The 17260-nt window shown below is 45.9% G+C and overlaps 1 protein-coding gene across 1 annotated transcript in view; it reads right to left on the bottom strand.

Annotated features, from left to right (window-relative positions):
• The window catches only part of LOC126198756 (O-acyltransferase like protein-like), a 36990-nt gene extending 22358 nt beyond the window's left edge, over positions 1-14632 (bottom strand). Inside the window, exons 1-3 of the mRNA XM_049935311.1 lie at positions 14352-14632; positions 7558-7700; positions 3071-3261 (exon numbers count right to left, since the gene is read on the bottom strand). Of these exons, the coding sequence (XP_049791268.1) occupies positions 3071-3261; positions 7558-7700; positions 14352-14580 (563 nt within the window). The 5' untranslated portion in view covers positions 14581-14632. The remainder of the gene's footprint in view (positions 1-3070; positions 3262-7557; positions 7701-14351) is intronic.
• Between the last annotated feature and the right edge of the window lie 2628 nt (positions 14633-17260).

Here is a 17260-nt window from a genome sequence, read left to right as displayed (position 1 = left end):
TGTGACGAAAGGTGAACGTTAAAATCGGATGATGCTGGATACTGCTGGAGACCAAGATGAGTGTGATGTACCATCAGAAGACCATCGCTACTGTTGGTGCTTGTTACAGTCCCAGATTCTGTTGGAGGCAAAGACACTGGCAGTGACCGGGTACAAATCGCTCAAATGATTGCTGTATACTTTCTTTGTTTAGGCCACGTTGAAAATAACACTGGTAGTTCGATGCTGTGCTGTGCCTGGGTGAGATCAATGGGAATCATTACCAGCGTCGACGTTGATTTCGTTTGAGGGTGCTGAAATTAAAGGAATCTGCTGTTAAAATGAAACAAATTAACCCTTGCACAGCCTAATACGCTGGATTTTTGAATATGCCTAACACACCTAATGCTTCTTGAGTCACTGGCCTCTCTCACAGGCACACGGATGTAACGACTGTAATACAAAACCTTTAAGTAGCTAATTCTCTTCTGTAGTTTGTAGAATGGACGGAGGGGAGGGGCACTGGTGGTCAGGTAACTGGGTGTGGGGTTGGGAATGCAGGTGGGAGAGGTTTGGTCTCGGGTTAAGGTGAGCACTTTATAAGACAGATGAAATTATGAAAGGTACGTTCGTGTCTGGGGTCCACCGCTCTTGGTCTCGCGGTAGCGTTTTCGCTTCCCGAGCACGGGATCCCGGGTTCGATTCCCGGCGGGGTCAGGGATTTTCACCTGCCCCGAGATGAGTGGGTGTTGCTGTGTCGTCATCGTCATCATTCGTCCCCATTACGGTCGGAGGAAGGCAACGGCAAACCACCTCCATTAGGACTTTGCCTAGTGCGGTGGTGCGGGCCTCCCGCGTCGTTCCCCTATGCTCTGTCAAGAACTATGGGACTTCATTTCCATTTCCACATTTGTATCTATTTCGCGAGCGCTTCGTTAGATACCAGTGGTGATTTTCATGGTTCTGACAACTGTGATGTCGTGATTGTGCGAGGCGCCGTCCTGCTTATGAGATACAGTATCCTTCATTCCGAATTCCAAATACCGTTTTATTCTCGACACAAGAATGGACATTCGATGGTATCAGCAATTAGACAATGCACGCAGAGCGAGCAGTGTGCAAATTCGACTCCGTCCAGCTTCTCACTTACAAACACAATGTTGATTACCGCTTCATACCACGTTGCCAGCTGTGGGCGACTGAGGTGATAAGATCGAAATGCTTCGCGCTCTCGAAAATCTTCTAAACTTCAAAGGCCAATTTTTCGCACAACAACGCGGCTAGTGCAGAGAGAGAGAGAGAGAGAGAAAGTGAGAGTGAGAGCTACATCTACATCTACATCTACATCTACATACATACTCCGCAATCCACCATACGGTGCGTGGTGGAGGGTACCTCGTACCACAACTAGCATCTTCTCTCCCTGTTCGACTCCCAAACAGAACGAGGGAAAAATGACTGCCTATATGCCTCTGTACGAGCCCTAATCTCTCTTATCTTATTTTTGTGGTCTTTCTGCGAAATATAAGTTGGCGGCAGTAAAACTGTACTGCAGTCAGCCTCAAATGCTGGTTCTCTAAATTTCCTCAGTAGCGATTCACGAAAAGAACGCCTCCTTTCCTCTAGAGACTCCCACCCAAGTTCCTGAAGCATTTCCGTAACACTCGCGTGATGATCAAACCTACCAGTAACAAATCTAGCAGCCCGCCTCTGAATTGCTTCTATGTCCTCCCTCAATCCGACCTGATAGGGATCCCAAACGCTCGAGCAGTACTCAAGAATAGGTCGTATTAGTGTTTTATACGCGGTCTCCTTTACGGATAAACCACATCTTCCCAAAATTCTACCAATGAACCGAAGACGACTATCCGCCTTCCCCACAACTGCCATTACATGCTTGTCCCACTTCATATCGCTCTGCAATGTTACGCCCAAATATTTAATCGACGTGACTGTCTCCAGCGCTACACTACTAATGGAACATTCAAACATTACGGGATTCTTTTTCCTATTCATTTGCATTAATTTACATTTATCTCTATTTAGAGTTAGCTGCCATTCTTTACAACAATCACAAATCCTGTCCAAGTCATCTTGTATCCTCCTACAGTCACTCAACGACGACACCTTCCCGTACACCACAGCATCATCAGCAAACTGCCGCACATTGCTATCCACCCTAGCCAAAAGATAATTTATGTAGATAGAAAAGAACAGCGGATCTATCACACTTCCCTGGGGCACTCCAGATGATACCCTCACCTCCGATGAACACTCACCATGGAGGACAACCTACTGGTTTCTATTACTTAAGAAGTCTTCGAGCCACTCACATATTTGGGAACCAATCCCATATGCTCGTACCTTAGGAGTCTGCAGCGGGGCACCGAGTCAAACGCTTTCCGGAAGTCAAGGAATATGGTATCCGTCTGATACCCTTCATCCATGGTTCGCAAGATATCATGTGAAAAAAGGGCGAGTTGCGTTTTGCAGGAGCGATGCTTTCTAAAGCCGTGCTGATGCATGGACAGCAACTTCTCTGTCTCAAGGAAATTCATTATATTCGAACTGAGAATATGTTCGAGAATCCTGCAACAAACCGATGTTAAGGATATTGGTCTGTAATTTTGAGGATCCGTCCTTCTACCCTTCTTATATACAGGCGTCACCTGCGCTTTTTTCCAGTCGCTCGGGACTTTACGTTGGGCAAGAGATTCGCGATAAATGCAAGCTAAGAAAGGAGCCAATGCAGTAGAGTACTCTCTGTAAAAGCGAATTGGAATCCCATCGGGACCTGGCGATTTATTTATTTTCAACCCATTCAGCTGCTTCACAACCCCAGGTATATCTATCACTATGTCCTCTATACGGGAACCTGTACGAGGCTCAAACGGCCGTATGTTTGTACGATCCTCCTGCGTGAAAGATTTCTCAAATGCTAAATTTAAAATTTCAGCTTTCGTTTTGCTGTCTCCCGTTGCCAGGCCAGACTGATCAGTGAGTGACTGCGAGCTAGATTGAAGGAAGTTCTGTTATTTGACATAGACGCTGAGGAAGTAGAAGAAGAACAGGTGATGGTGGGGGTACTCACACGAAGCACCAGTCTGCGGGCTCCAAGGGCATGCCGTCGGCGGTGGCGCAGTCATCCGGCGAGATGTGGACGCTGGCGTCCTGACCCAGTGCAGCGGGCAAAGCCACCGTCAGCTGCGCGGACACGTCGCTCGCCGAGCACGTCGCGGGCACGCACGTACCCCAACGCAGGCGCCGCCCGTCAGCCGCACCCTGCAACACGTACACCGCGCTCCAGTCCGAGCACACCGCCAGCAACAACGGTTCTCATCGATACCTTCAACACTCGGCCCACTACCTTCAGCCGTTCATGGAGAGCACTCTCTACCTCGGAATACACTATCTGATGTAATGAGGAAGTCGCCACTAGATATCACGATAAGCGGACCTGCCAATATGAAAGGAGGTGGGGACTACTGTGTTGTCAGTAGGGGAGCAGTAACAGCAGAACCGGTCTGTCAGGAGAGCACGTGGACTTCGAGGGTGGGTCTAAATCACAGCTAAACTAAAACTAGGGAGATCTCGTGTACTGACGGACAGGCAGTGGCGGTCATGGCGGATGGTGGCTGTAAAAATCGCATGAAATCATTGGAAGGAATCACTCGTCAGCTCAAAGTGCTATGAGCGGTCCAGCTAAAACAATGACTGTGCGTGGTGGTCAGTCATTGTAAAGTGACGCTTCAGACGGTGTAAAGAGCGACGCCAGTGAACAATGGATGTCTGGAAAGAAGTGATTTGGAGTGATGAATCACAAGATTGCGTATGACAGTCCAATGGAAGGGTATGGGCTTAGTGAACGCTTCGCATCAGTTGCAGTGCCAACAGTGAGACGTGGAGGAGAGGTATTGCGGTGCAGAGATGTTTTTATGCTTAGCATTTGATCCATTTATTGCGCTTAAGGAAAAGCTGGATTAGGAAACATATGAAGACATTTTACAGCATAGTGTACTGTGTATAGTAGAGGAAAGGTTAGAATTGATGATTGTATAATCATGACAATGCACTCTATCTAAAGCAGCATCTTTGAGCGAATAGTTTGTGGACAATAATATTACTGAAATGTACTGGCCTGCCGGTAGTCTCTACCTGAATCAGTGGCACACCTTCGTGGCTGGTAAGAATGTCGATATCGCTCCAGATGCCAGCGTCCAGCATTACTACCTTCGCTGGTTTCGGCTTTTGAGTAATAATGGATGGCCACTCCTTCACAGATTTTTCAGACAGTTGACTGAAAGTGTCCCCAGCAGGGATCAAACTGTTATAAAGACGAAGGCCGGACACTCCCCACATTGACGTCCACTAATAAGTGTCTGGATACTTTTGATCAGATACTGTATTTTTAATTTATTATTTAACCATGATGCTGGTGATTGATCTCCGAAGCTGTGGATTAAGCAACTTGAAAAATTGCAACAATTGATCACTTTCTCTATAACCTTATTAACGGTAATATGCGTTTTGGGTCTTTACTCATTTCTATTGGCGTAATGCGGTTCTGTCTCACTTACATCGAAGCGCAAGTCTTAGAAACCTGTGTGGCCATCAAGCATGTGAATGCTGACTCACTTGCCTCATCAGGTTTCAAACTTAACGCCCTTAAAACATAAACAGATTTAGTTGCACAGAAAAGACTTATCAATTTCAGTTCAGGGAATCTGAATGGGTAGATCACATAACTAATGAGGAGGTACTGAACAGAATTGGGGAGAAGAGAAATTTGTGGCACAACTTGAATAGAAGAAGCGTTCGGTTGGTGAGACATGTTCTGAGGCATCAAGGGATCACCACTTTAGTATTGGAGGGAAAGGTGGAGGGTGTAGAGGGAGACCAAGAGATGAATACACTAAGCGGATTCAGAAGGATGAAGGTTGCAGTAGGTACTGGGAGATGAACAATCTTGCACAAGAGAGAGTAGCATGGAGAGCTGCATCAAACCAGTCTCTGGAGTGAAGACCACAACGACAACAGCGATTACAATATTGGTGAAAAATCAGTGGAAACACTAACCACTGTAAAGTACCTTGGTGTAACCATCCACAACATCCTAAAGTGGAATGACCACATAAAAAAAATTATACGCGGGCTATTTGGAAAGTAACGTCCGATTGGCCGCGAAATGGAAAAAACCGACAGTGAAATTCCGATGAAGCTTTGCAGAAACGTATTGGGCAGTATATCTAACATGCCTGCTGATCGCGTCACATCGCTCTTTTCAGTCCTGAGCACACAGTGAACACAAAAAGAGGCTTAAAACAATAGCGTATCCCACAAAGTATGAGTGCCCGCAGAGAGGTTTCTCCTGATTTCATGCAAACCCAAATAACGCAACTGTCATGCATTTCCTACCAACTCTCGGCCGCACACTGCACGGGCAGTGAGGGCGTGCCTGCAGCGTTTTCAACGGGAGGTGTTCGATCGCCCACCGTACAACCCGGACTTGCTTCCCTCTGAAGTTCATCTCTGCTTACATGAACCATTGGCTAAGAAGACGACACTCTGGCACAAATAATACGCTGCAGACGAGCGCAGAGACGTGTCGGAAAGCACAGACGGCTGTCTTCTATAACGACGGTATTGATAAGGTTGTATAACGCTACGACAAATGTCTAAGCAGGAGCAGGTACGATGTAGAGAAGTAGATGGAATATGTCGAAAACTGTTGCAAATAAAACGTTTTTGATTTTCACTGTGGTTCCCATTTCACGACCGTTCGGACTTTACTTTCCGAATAGCCCTCGTAGGAAAAGCAGATACCAGGCTGCGATTCATCGAAAAAATGTTAAAAAACGCAATTCATCGACGAAAGAAGTGGCATGCAAAACACTTTGTTCTGCCGATTCTTAAGTACTGCTCATCGGTGTGGGACCGTCACCGGGATGGACTGAGAGAAGAGATAGACAAGATCCAACGAACGGTTACGCGTTTCGTCATGGTGTCGTTTCGTCGGCGCGAGAGCTTTACAGACATGACCAACAAACTCCAGTAGCAGACGCTACTATAAAGGCGTTGCTTATCGCGGAGAGGTTTACTATTGAAATTCCGAGACAGTACGTCTTGGGAAAAGTCGGGCAACACAGTATTGCACTACCTCCCACATACGTGTCGCGAAATGACCACTTCGAAGAAATCTCAGAAAATAGAGTTAATATGAAGCATTACTGATAGTAATTCTTCCCTCGCATAATTAGAGAATGTAATACGAAAGGGCGAGGGCGGCGGGGGGGGGGGAGGGGTGAGGGGGTGGATAGTGGCACCAGAAGAACACTCCACCACTCAGGTGGCGCAGTTGTTATTGTTGTGGTCTTCAGTCCTCAGACTGGTTTGATGCAGCTCTCCATGCAACCCTATCCTGTGCAAGCTTCTTCATCTCCCAGTACTTACTGCAACCTACATCCTTCTGAATCTGCTTAGTGTATTCATCTCTTGGTCTCCCTCTACGATTTTTACTCTCCACGCTGCCCTCGAATGCTAAATTTGTGATCCCCTGATGCCTCAGAACATGTCCTACTAACCGGTCCCTTCTTTTTGTCAAGTTGTGCCACAAACTCCTCTTCTCCCCAATTCTATTCAATACCTCCTCATTAGTTATGTGATCTACCCATCTAATCTTCAGCATTCTTCTGTAGCACCACATTTCGAAAGCTTCTATTCTCTTCTTGTCCAAACTATTTATCGTCCATGTTACACTTCCATACATGGCTACACTCCATACAAATACTCTCAGAAACGACTTCCTGACACTTAAATCTATACTCGATGTTAACAAATTCCTCTTCTTCAGAAACACTTTCCTTGCCATTGCCAGTCTACTTTTTATATCCTCTCTACTTCGACCATCATCAGTTATTTTGCTCCCCAAACAGCAAAACTCCTTTACTACTTTAAGTGTCTCATTTCCTAATCTAATTCCCTCAGCATCACCCTACTTAATTCGACTACATTCCATTATCCTCGTTTTGCTTTTGTTGATGTTCATCTTATATCCTCCTTTCAAGACACTGTCCATTCTGTTCAACTGCTCTTGCAAGTCCTTTGCTGTCTCTGACAGAATTACAATGTCATCGGCGAACCTCAAAGTTTTTATTTCTTCTCCATGGATTTTAATACCTACTCCGAATTTTACTTTTGTTTCCTTTACTGCTTGCTCAATATACAGATTGAATAACATCGGGGAGAGGCTACAACCCTGTCTCACTCCCTTCCCAACCACTGCTTCCCTTTCATGCCCCTCTACTCTTATAACTGCCATCTGGTTTCTGTACAAATTGTAAATAGCCTTTCGCTCCCTGTATTTTACCCCTGCCACCTTCAGAATTTGAAAGAGAGTATTCCAGTCAACATTGTCAAAAGCTTTCTCCAAGTCTACAAATGCTAGAAATGTAGGTTTGCCTTTCCTTAATCTTTCTTCTAAGGTAAGTCGTAGGGTCAGTATTGCCTCACGTGTTCCAATATTTCTACGGAATCCAAACTGGCGCAGAGTGTAGATAAATGTAGAGATAAGTGACTCACCCCTGAGAGGTGCACCGTGGCGAGGCAGTAGCGGGCCTTGAAGGCGGGCCCCCTCGTCTGCACGCACTGGTCGTAGGCGCCCAGCAGGTCTGTGTTGCCGGAGAGCACCCCTGGCGCCAGCCGCCGGTTGGACGCGTCCACCACTGCAACACCCGTCACCTCTATGTCAGACTCTCTCCAGCAGCATACGAGCCGCGACGTGCAACGCCGTCACATCTGGCGCTTTCCCCGCTTACTACTTCCTAGTACAGGGACGGGCAGGAATCCTGCACATGTGCGGTGCACTTGCACGCGTGCAGTTAACAGGTGTTCCGCTTGCACACAGGGGCAAGCTGGCCACCCGCTTATCTCCCATCCCCACCATATCTTCTGTCCGCTCCTTCCTCTGTAATGCGTTTTGTTTCCTAGCTTGCTTTATTGAGTGAATGAATAAGGTTAGAAGGAGTGCTTGAAGGAAATCATGGTTTGAAAGAGTACCTATTACCTACGATACGTTTTATTTAATTATCACAGGTGGAGTTTACAATACGTTTAATATGTGGAACAAAATTTCTACATACACAACAAACACAAACAGTTACGTAAATTTTCATCACGGATGTTTGCTCTTAACCGAGACTTATTAATTCAGCAAATGGTTTTCCAGCTCTCGCTATATTAAGCGCAGTCTTATAACTTGCACATACCGCTGGGCTATTATTGTTGTCGTCCTGAAAACTTGAAAACAGTGCTCCATAAAATTTTCAATCAGTTAGATGAGAGACACGACGAGAGAAAGTCGCAGATCTCTCGTGACAACAGCAACTACGACACATTCAAATGGCTCTGAGCACTATGGGACTTAACTGCTGTGGTTATCAGTCCCCTAGAACTTAGAACTACTTAAACCTAACTAACCTAAGGACATCACACACATCCATGCCCGAGGCAGGATTCGAACCTGCGACCATAGCGGTCGCGCGGTTCCAGACTGCAGTGCCTAGAACCGCTCGCCCACTCCGGCCGGCCAACTACGACAGATTCATCTGGTATCGTCAGATCGCTCTTCTTAAGCTCAGTCAATTCCCCATCCGATCAGAATCCGACAATAAATTGTACTCGTCCTTGTGAAATTTATTATAATGGCCTTCAATAGTAAACTTACGTTGACCAGCGAGAATGCTGCCACATATTAAACATTTCGAATTTTCACGTTTTTGCACAAAGAAAAAATTATTCTCCCATTACTTTTTAAAAGATAGCAAATCTCCACTTCTCCGTTTCTTGAAATACAACGTTCACTACACAGTGCTCGCTTCGCATCAACGTCCGCAGCTTAGCCTGGCACTACACTGCCGCAACCTGCCGGCTGTCGCCACAGCCCTGGTCGACGCCTGCACGCGAGCAGCACACGTGCAGCGCTGTGCGCTCATGAGCCGCGTGCAACGTTTGCCCGCCCCTGTCCTAGTAGTTTTGGTAGTTAATGTCGTGATCGCGTTACCTGTACGTAGGGTATGTTGCATTGTATTGTATGTGTTGTATGTTCACCGGGGACCTAGAAACGACGGAAAGGCTCCGTCCCCGCCGCAGCCGCAGTGGTCCACTACCCCACGACGACTACCGCAGTCCACTTCACCCCTCCGCAGCCCCCCAGGGTTATTGTGCGGTTCGGCCCCCAGTGAACCCCCCAGACGAGTGTAACCCCTATGTTTGCGTGGTAGAGTAATGGTGGTGTACGCGTACGTGGAGAACTTGTTTGCGCAGCAATCGCCGACATAGTGTAACTGGGGCGGAATAAGGGGAACCAGCCCGCACTCGCCGAGGCAGATGGAAAACCGCATAAAAACCATCCACAGACTCGCCGGCTCTCCGGACCTCGACACAAATCCGCCGGGCGGATTCGTGCCGGGGACCAGGCGCCCCTTCCCCCCCGGAAAGCCGTGCGTTAGACCGCACGGCCAACCGGGCGGGCGTGTGTTGCGTACCTATCTGTCGTTACATCATAACGATCTCATTTTTCACGTATGCGGTCGGTATCTTACTAAATGCCCCTAAAAAGTGGAAGCAGTGAAACGTCTAGAAATTAAGTGGGGGTATATAAGGGACCACGAAAGCTGTGGAAAATTTTTGTTCCACATAATTATTCTCTTGTTTGATACTTAAAAATAAACAGTATTTACAGTGAAACTGAAATTGTCAATGTTTAATTCAGGCTTTATTCGAAAATTGTTGCTTTTGTTACATGAAAAAGATGGATATTGTAGTAATAATAAAGAAAACAATATAGATTTATCATACAGCACTAGAAAACGCAATTTCCCCGAGAAAAAGGTAAAATAAAAAAATAAAAAATGAAAATATGTCGAACTTCGTTGCAATACTTCGTTGAAACTATATAAAAAATGTTTCAGTTATTCGTAAACAACTATCGCATGTATCAATAATAAAAGGAAACTTCTGCCTTTGATCATAATGAAGAAGATTCGATTGAGTGCAAAATATATCCTCACAGAATATAAATTATATTTTATAAGTAATAACAATTAGCTGACCGCCTAACGTCTGCGCTTTTATGAAACCAAAGCAATTACTTTTGATGTCAGTACAGGTTATATTCTATTGAGTGCAAATGGTTCAAATGGCTCTGAGCACTATGGGACTCAACTGCTGAGGTCATTAGTCCCCTAGAACTTAGAACTAGTTAAACCTAACTAACCTAAGGACATCACAAACATCCATGCCCGAGGCAGGATTCGAACCTGCGACCGTAGCGGTCCTGCGGTTCCAGACTGCAGCGCCTTTAACCGCACGGCCACTTCAGCCGGCTATTGAGTGCAAAATAACTTATATATGTATATATAAATGTTATGTCTTTTTCCTTAACAATTCTACCAATACTACCGATAACTCTATCATTTACTCCGTCATTTAAGTAGTGTAGCAAAACTACCGAACTGCAGTTTTGGTAGAGCGCAACTCCACTTTTAGCCAGACGCCAACGTTGTAACATCTCGGAGCCTTCGCGAAATAACACTGCTGACAACACATCATGTGACGGGGAAGAAGTTCTGTTATTCCATACAATAGCGTAGTTTGTGAAACATTGAAAGTTACATCTTTTCAAGGTATAATCTGTGCCAATAAAATTCATTCTGAAGACCGAACTAAAATATTTAGCGAATAATTCATCAGATTTTTAGGATTTATCGTATTCTGCATCCACTAGTATACCGAGTATCTAGTTTTCCCTTTACGTGCATCGTTTCTCGTTTTAATAACTTAATTTTCTACTGAAGGTTGAAGATGACACGGGAATGTGAGAACGATGCGCTTCACCAGCGGAATGTAGCGGATTTAGCTGCAACTATAAAATATATTAAAAGAAATATGATGAGCATACTATAATATTTCAAGAAACTCTCTTCCCTTTACTCTAACCACAGCGATCTCTGACGAGAGTCAAACTGGTGAATGCGGAACTTGCGAGAATGACACGAAAGACGAACTAGTCTGCGTCGGTCCCTGCTGCATTCGGAAGGTTTCCCTTTAACAGTCACAGATGTAAGTGAGTTGCAATTTACGTCACCTCGAAGAATGACCTAGAAAATAAGTTTCAAAGTAACAGGGGAACGGCAGCGTACGATTCGCTATGAACATTCCACATAACATCCTTACAAATTGTTAAAGACAGGTGTGTCAAAACCGACTGATTCAAATTGTGACTCGCTGATATTGTAGTCAAGTGACACTGGAATTTCTCGTTTCGTAAAGTGCAAAAACTTGGCACCACTATTAAATCTTATCAAGATGTGATTTGACATTCGTGCAGCTTTTTTCGTATAATTCTTTATTATAGATAACTGCAACATCAGCGAAAGGTCAGAGTTTACTATTAGTGTTATCTGACAACTCATTGATGTACAAAATGAACAGCTAGGGTCCCAACACTTCCCTCGGGCACGAATGAATTTACTTCTGCACCTGTTGCGGACTCGCTGACACATGTTCTCGCCACCAAGACATCCTCAGTCTAGACACAAATTTCGTTCCACGGCCCCACATGATTGTACTTTTAATTATAGGCATTGGTGTACCACTGAGTCAAATGTTTTTCGAAAATCAGGAAATACTGCATCTACCTGGTTGCTTTTATCCGTGGCTTTCAGGATGTCATACGAGAATAGCGTGAATTGGATATCCGTGACCGACGTTTTCGAAATTCATGCTAGTGCAGCTCAGAATACGTTCTAAGATTCAGTACAGATAAACAAGGTGTTTCAAATGTCATGTCCCTTAGGACAAAGTCTATATTAGCGATTCAGTTATCTTCTACCATAGGACAAAGTTGTATTCAAGGATATGAGATGAAGGGCCATTCGAAGCAAAAAAAGTCTAGTAAATATGGGCATTAAAATGCGCACTTTAAGACCTCTGAGCTCTTCATCGTCTTCGATACTGTGAAACAAATCTTTTCTACTGCAAGCTCATTGCTTTCCATATTATGAAAATGGTAATATGGACCAACACAAGAAGAAAAAAAAGTGCATGGGCTCTGAAGTGCATATCTTAAAAGCCATGACCACTTCATCAACTTCTGCTGTGAAACACACCTCTCCTCCTTAAAAAGTGCTCATAGGTCTCGAGGTATGCACCTTAGAGCCCATTTTAACTAAACAGTTTTTACTTGTTTTGGCCTTTACTACCTCGTCCCAAAATATGGAAAGCAAAGAGCTTGCGGTAGAAGAGATCCATTTTACAATATCGGATATGAGTAAGTGCTCGTAACTCTTAAGGTATGCATTTTGGAACCTACGTTTAGTAGACTTTTTTGCTCCGAATGGTCATTCCTGCCATATCCCTGAATACGACTGTGGCCAAGACTTTTGAATTGCATTGTGATGATATTCTAGAATCTGATAAGAATTCCATCGAGTCCCGGTTCCTTGTTCAGCTTTAGTGATTTCAGCTGTTTCTCGACGCCATTGACATTAATACCTAGTCGTATATCACTCCTCTTTGCAGTGGTGCGGGAATTAAACTGGGACAAAAATGGTTCAAATGGCTCTGAGCACTATGGGACTTAACATCTATGGTCATCAGTCCCATAGAACTTAGAAATACTTAAACCTAACTAACCTAAGGACAGCACACAACACCCAGCCATCACGAGGCAGAGAAAATCCCTGACCCCGCCGGGAATCGAACCTGGGAACCCGGGCGTAGGAAGCGTGAACGCTACCGCACGACCACGAGATGCGGGCTAAACTGGGACAGTTGTGACACAATCCTGACCTTCATTTCTAAGGGAACATTTGAAATAGGCGGTAAATTTACATGTAAGAGATACACGACACTACACTGACCATAAATTCCACGTTTAAAACAACTGAACAGGTTCTGAATTCTGCTACCAACCAAAAGGATACTCGAAGTGCGCCGGTTAATGGATGTTTGACTGCCTAAAGTGAATCCTAAACATGTGTACATAAAATTTTTTAATGTTATTTTCGTAATTGCCAGTATACTGTTTTGTGACTTATGAGTCGTTCAAACAAAAAAGCGTGGAGTTCCTTTCGAGCTGGACGCGCGAATCGTCTCAACAAGGTCACGCAGCTGCTGCTATTCGCTACGGCGAGGCGACGCCTCTTCACCACATCTAAAAATCTGATCTGCGGGTGGCTCGGGGAAATAGTACCATCAAGTGAAGTGTCACCCATAAAGCCAGATATCAGCCTCATAAATGTATGCTTACGTCTTAAAGTAAGCGTAATGGTCGATTCTGTTTCGTACTGCAGTCCGTGTAATGAAACTGCAGTCTTAAGCTCGGAAATGTTCTGAGCGCTATGAAAGGGATGTGAAGCTTAGAGTTCGACATGCTTTCTATGTCGATGTCACCAGAGGCACAGCACTAGCTCATTAGCTGGGTCTTGTTGATGACAGGAACGACCATTAACTGAAAACTTGGTAAAGGGACGAGCAGAGAGTTTACTTCAAATGATTTACGAAATTTTAAGCACTGCGCCAACCGCAACTGTGCTATGTGCTTTGAGAAACACTGTGGCGAAAGATTCCTTCCAGTATGAGTAATACGGTAAACACCACTGACGGACTGACAAACTGCTGCGTGCAACAAGCGCCCTATAACCGTGGGACATGTGATCCTCATGACGCCAATGCCTCCAGCCGTTATTGTCAGTAGATGAATCCTGATGGCGCTACCACTTCTTTATTCATGCATATCGTCATTTTTCCTAAGATGGTTGAGTGAACACTGTTCCGGACCTCCCTATCTTTCAAAAACCCGAGGAAATCCGGGAACCGAACCAGAGTCCTTTCGTACCGAATTCAGCGACGCCAACTATTCGGCTAGAGAGACGGCCATTTATGCTTTAATCGACATGGATAAATGGAGCCTGAGGATGTCTGAAATCTTTCACATGGCATAATATTTTGACAGTGTGTATAGTCCTAGTGGAATCATGTATCACATTCTCAGCACCGGTGAAACCAAGAGCAAGCCCCATGTCATTCCAAGCATGTGTGTTAATTTGTACCTCTCTATCTACATTATTCCGTGATTTATTCAGTTTTCAAATTTATACTGACTTTTTGATCACCCGGTATATATATATATATATATATATATATATATTTCACACACACACACACACACACACACACACACATATATATATATATATATATATATATATATATATATATATATATATATATATATAGACGGAGGGCAGTACGATCCTATAACAGACTTTGGCACGGAACCAACCCTAAAAATGAAGGACAGTAGGACTTACTGGAGAGGGCCCACGTGGAGCGGTTGCGGGCAGCGTCCGCCAACAGAGTGGTATCTCTGAGGCAGGCGTCGCCGACCTCCGGCGCGCGCGGCAGCAGCGGCCGCAGCAGCGGCGGCAATTCCTCCACCTCTACAAGCGCCGGCAACCTGCGCCCCGAGGGGGGCGCCGGGCCCAGCGGCTCTGCCGCAGTCATCGCCAGCAGAACTGCGAAGCTCCACACGGTTGCCATGGCGACGCTTCTGCGGTACGCTGCCGGTGGGTGGGTGGTGGCCGCCGACGACTGTGCGCCGGCCGGAGCGCGGCGCACGTTTTGTGCACAGCGCGACGCGACGCTGCCCCCACCCCGCCAGCCATCCACCCGCTGTGACGTCAGTCTTCACGTGCGGCGCTCCTGGCCCGATGGGGGCGACTTCCGTTCCGGGAACGTCACTGCCCGGGCCTCCGCGAGCGCTACTGCTACGCAGAACCGGCCCGCCTTCCTCTCTCCGTGTTAACGCGGGCAGCAGGGATGCCCCACGGACTGTGGACCGCTTATCTCGCGACCTGCCTTCACCTCGCCGTCCAGTGGCTGCGCTGCGTCAGGTTGGCATCTGTTGGCCCTCCGGCACTAGGAAAAGCTGATGGACCCTCCAACCCGGTGGTCGTCAAACTGCGGCTCGCGGCCTGCGTGCAGCCCGAATGTAGTATTCGCGGGACTCGCTGTTCTCAGTTGTACTTTATAATAATATGCATCTAATAATTAGCAGCCGAATCCACAACTAACATTAACAGCTTCAAAGGGGTTTCGTATTCGTATTCAGTAAGAAACAAAAATGCGAGACCTTAGTTTTTCCCGGCGTATGCAATATAAGTAAGTTACGAGAATGAAGCCAGATGACGTCGTCGACTACCGCCGATATTTCGACAGGAGCACATTCTGCCGTTTTCAAGGCAAATCTGCAGCAAGTAAGTACTGTGCAAGCGAATTTAAAACCTCAGTTTTCAGAGGAACTCCGTATAGATTACACACACACACACTGTTAACACGAGCGCCATCACAAACCAAAGATAACTGGCGTCAGACGTTACCGTTAGTAAAATTAATAATCAACGTGCGAGCTATCACAAACGGTGTCCCTCTGCTTTTTGATAAGTGAGAGAGCACGATTCCATGCAGAATCTAAACAATAAGCACTATCTCTATTTATAAGGCTACTTACTAATTTAATTTAAACCGCTTCCTTATTAACTCTAACCCAATAACTGGAAGTGCATGCCAGAATCTCCATCGAGCGAGTTGGCATAGTGGTTATGACACTGGACTCGCATTCGGGAGGACGACGATTCAAACCAATGTTCGGCCATCCTGAATTAGGTTTTACACATGTGATCAAGGGTATCCGGACACACGGCTGAAAATAACTTACAAGTTCGTGGCGCCCTCCATCGGTAATTCTGGAATTCAGTATTGTGTTGGCCCACTCTTTGCCTTGACGACAGCTTCCATTCTCGCAGGCACACGTACAATCAGGTGCTGGAAGATTTCTTGCGAAATGGCAGCCCATTCCACACGGAGTGCTGCACTGAGGAGAGGTATCGATGTAAGTCGGTGAGGTCCGGCATGAAGTCGGCGTTCCAAAACATTCCATAAGATTCGCTCAGGACTCTGCACAGGTCAGTCCATTACAGGGATGTTATTGTCTCCTCCACAGTCCGTGCATTTTGATTGTGCTGAAAGATGCAATTTCCATCCCCGAATTGCTATTCAACAGTGGGGAGGAAGAAGGTGCTTAAAACATCAATGTTGGCCTGTGCTGTGATAGTGCCACGCAAAACAACAATGGGTTACAAGCTCTCTCCATGAAAAACACGATCACACCATAACACCACCGCCTCCGAATTTTACAGTTGGCACTACACACGCTGGCAGATGACGTTCACCGGGCATTCGCCATTTCCACACCCTGCCATCGGATCGCCACACTGTGTACCGTGATTCATCCTCCACACAACATTTTTCCACTGTTCAATCGTTCATTGTTTACGCTCCTTACACCAAACGAGGCGTCGTTTGGCATTTACTGGCGTGATGTATGGCTTATGAGCAGCCGCTCAGCCGTGAAATCCAAGTTTTCTCACCTCCCGCCTAACTGTCATAGTACTTGCAGTTTGGAATTCCTGTGTGATGGTCTGGATTGATGTCTGCCTATTACACTTTACGCCCCTCTTCAACTGTCGGCAGTCTCTCTCATCAACAGACCAAGTCAGCATGTACGCTTTTGTGCTGTACGTGTCCCTTCACGTTTCCACTTCACTATCACATCGGAAACAGTGGACCTAGGGATTTTTAGGAGTGTGGAAGTCCCATGTGCAGACGTACGACACAAGTGACACCCAATCGCCTGACCACGTTCGAAGCCCGTGAGTTCCGCGGAGCTCCTCATGCTGCTCTCTCACAATGTCTAATGACTACTGAGATTGCTGATATGGAGTACATGGCAGTAGGTGGCAGCACAATGCACCTAATATGAAAAGCGTATGTTTTTGGGAGTGTCCGGATATTTTTGATCACATAGTGTACGTGATTTCCCCAAATCACTCCAGGCAAACGCCGGGATGGTTCCTTTGAAAGGGCACGGACAATTTCCTTCCCCATCCTTCCGTAATCCGATGGGACTGATGACCTCATAGTTTGGTCCCCTTCTCCAAACCAATCAATCAACCAGAATCTCCATGTCGTTATATTCCATCGGATGGCCGGATTTGCTTGGCTGTTGTAAGCGTGCGTGTCGCATATCCTCGGTACACCGTCCTTCACGATCCTGACAGTGGCCAATATATAACATGCCACAACTGCAGGGAGCACGGTAGACACCAAACGAATCTTAGTATATTATTCTGAGCTCAAATGTAATGAGGTTCCTCGAACA

This window comes from Schistocerca nitens, chromosome 8 (genome assembly GCF_023898315.1).
Source record: "Schistocerca nitens isolate TAMUIC-IGC-003100 chromosome 8, iqSchNite1.1, whole genome shotgun sequence".
NCBI lineage: Eukaryota > Metazoa > Arthropoda > Insecta > Orthoptera > Acrididae > Schistocerca > Schistocerca nitens.
This window is presented reverse-complemented; position numbering and strand designations above follow the sequence as displayed.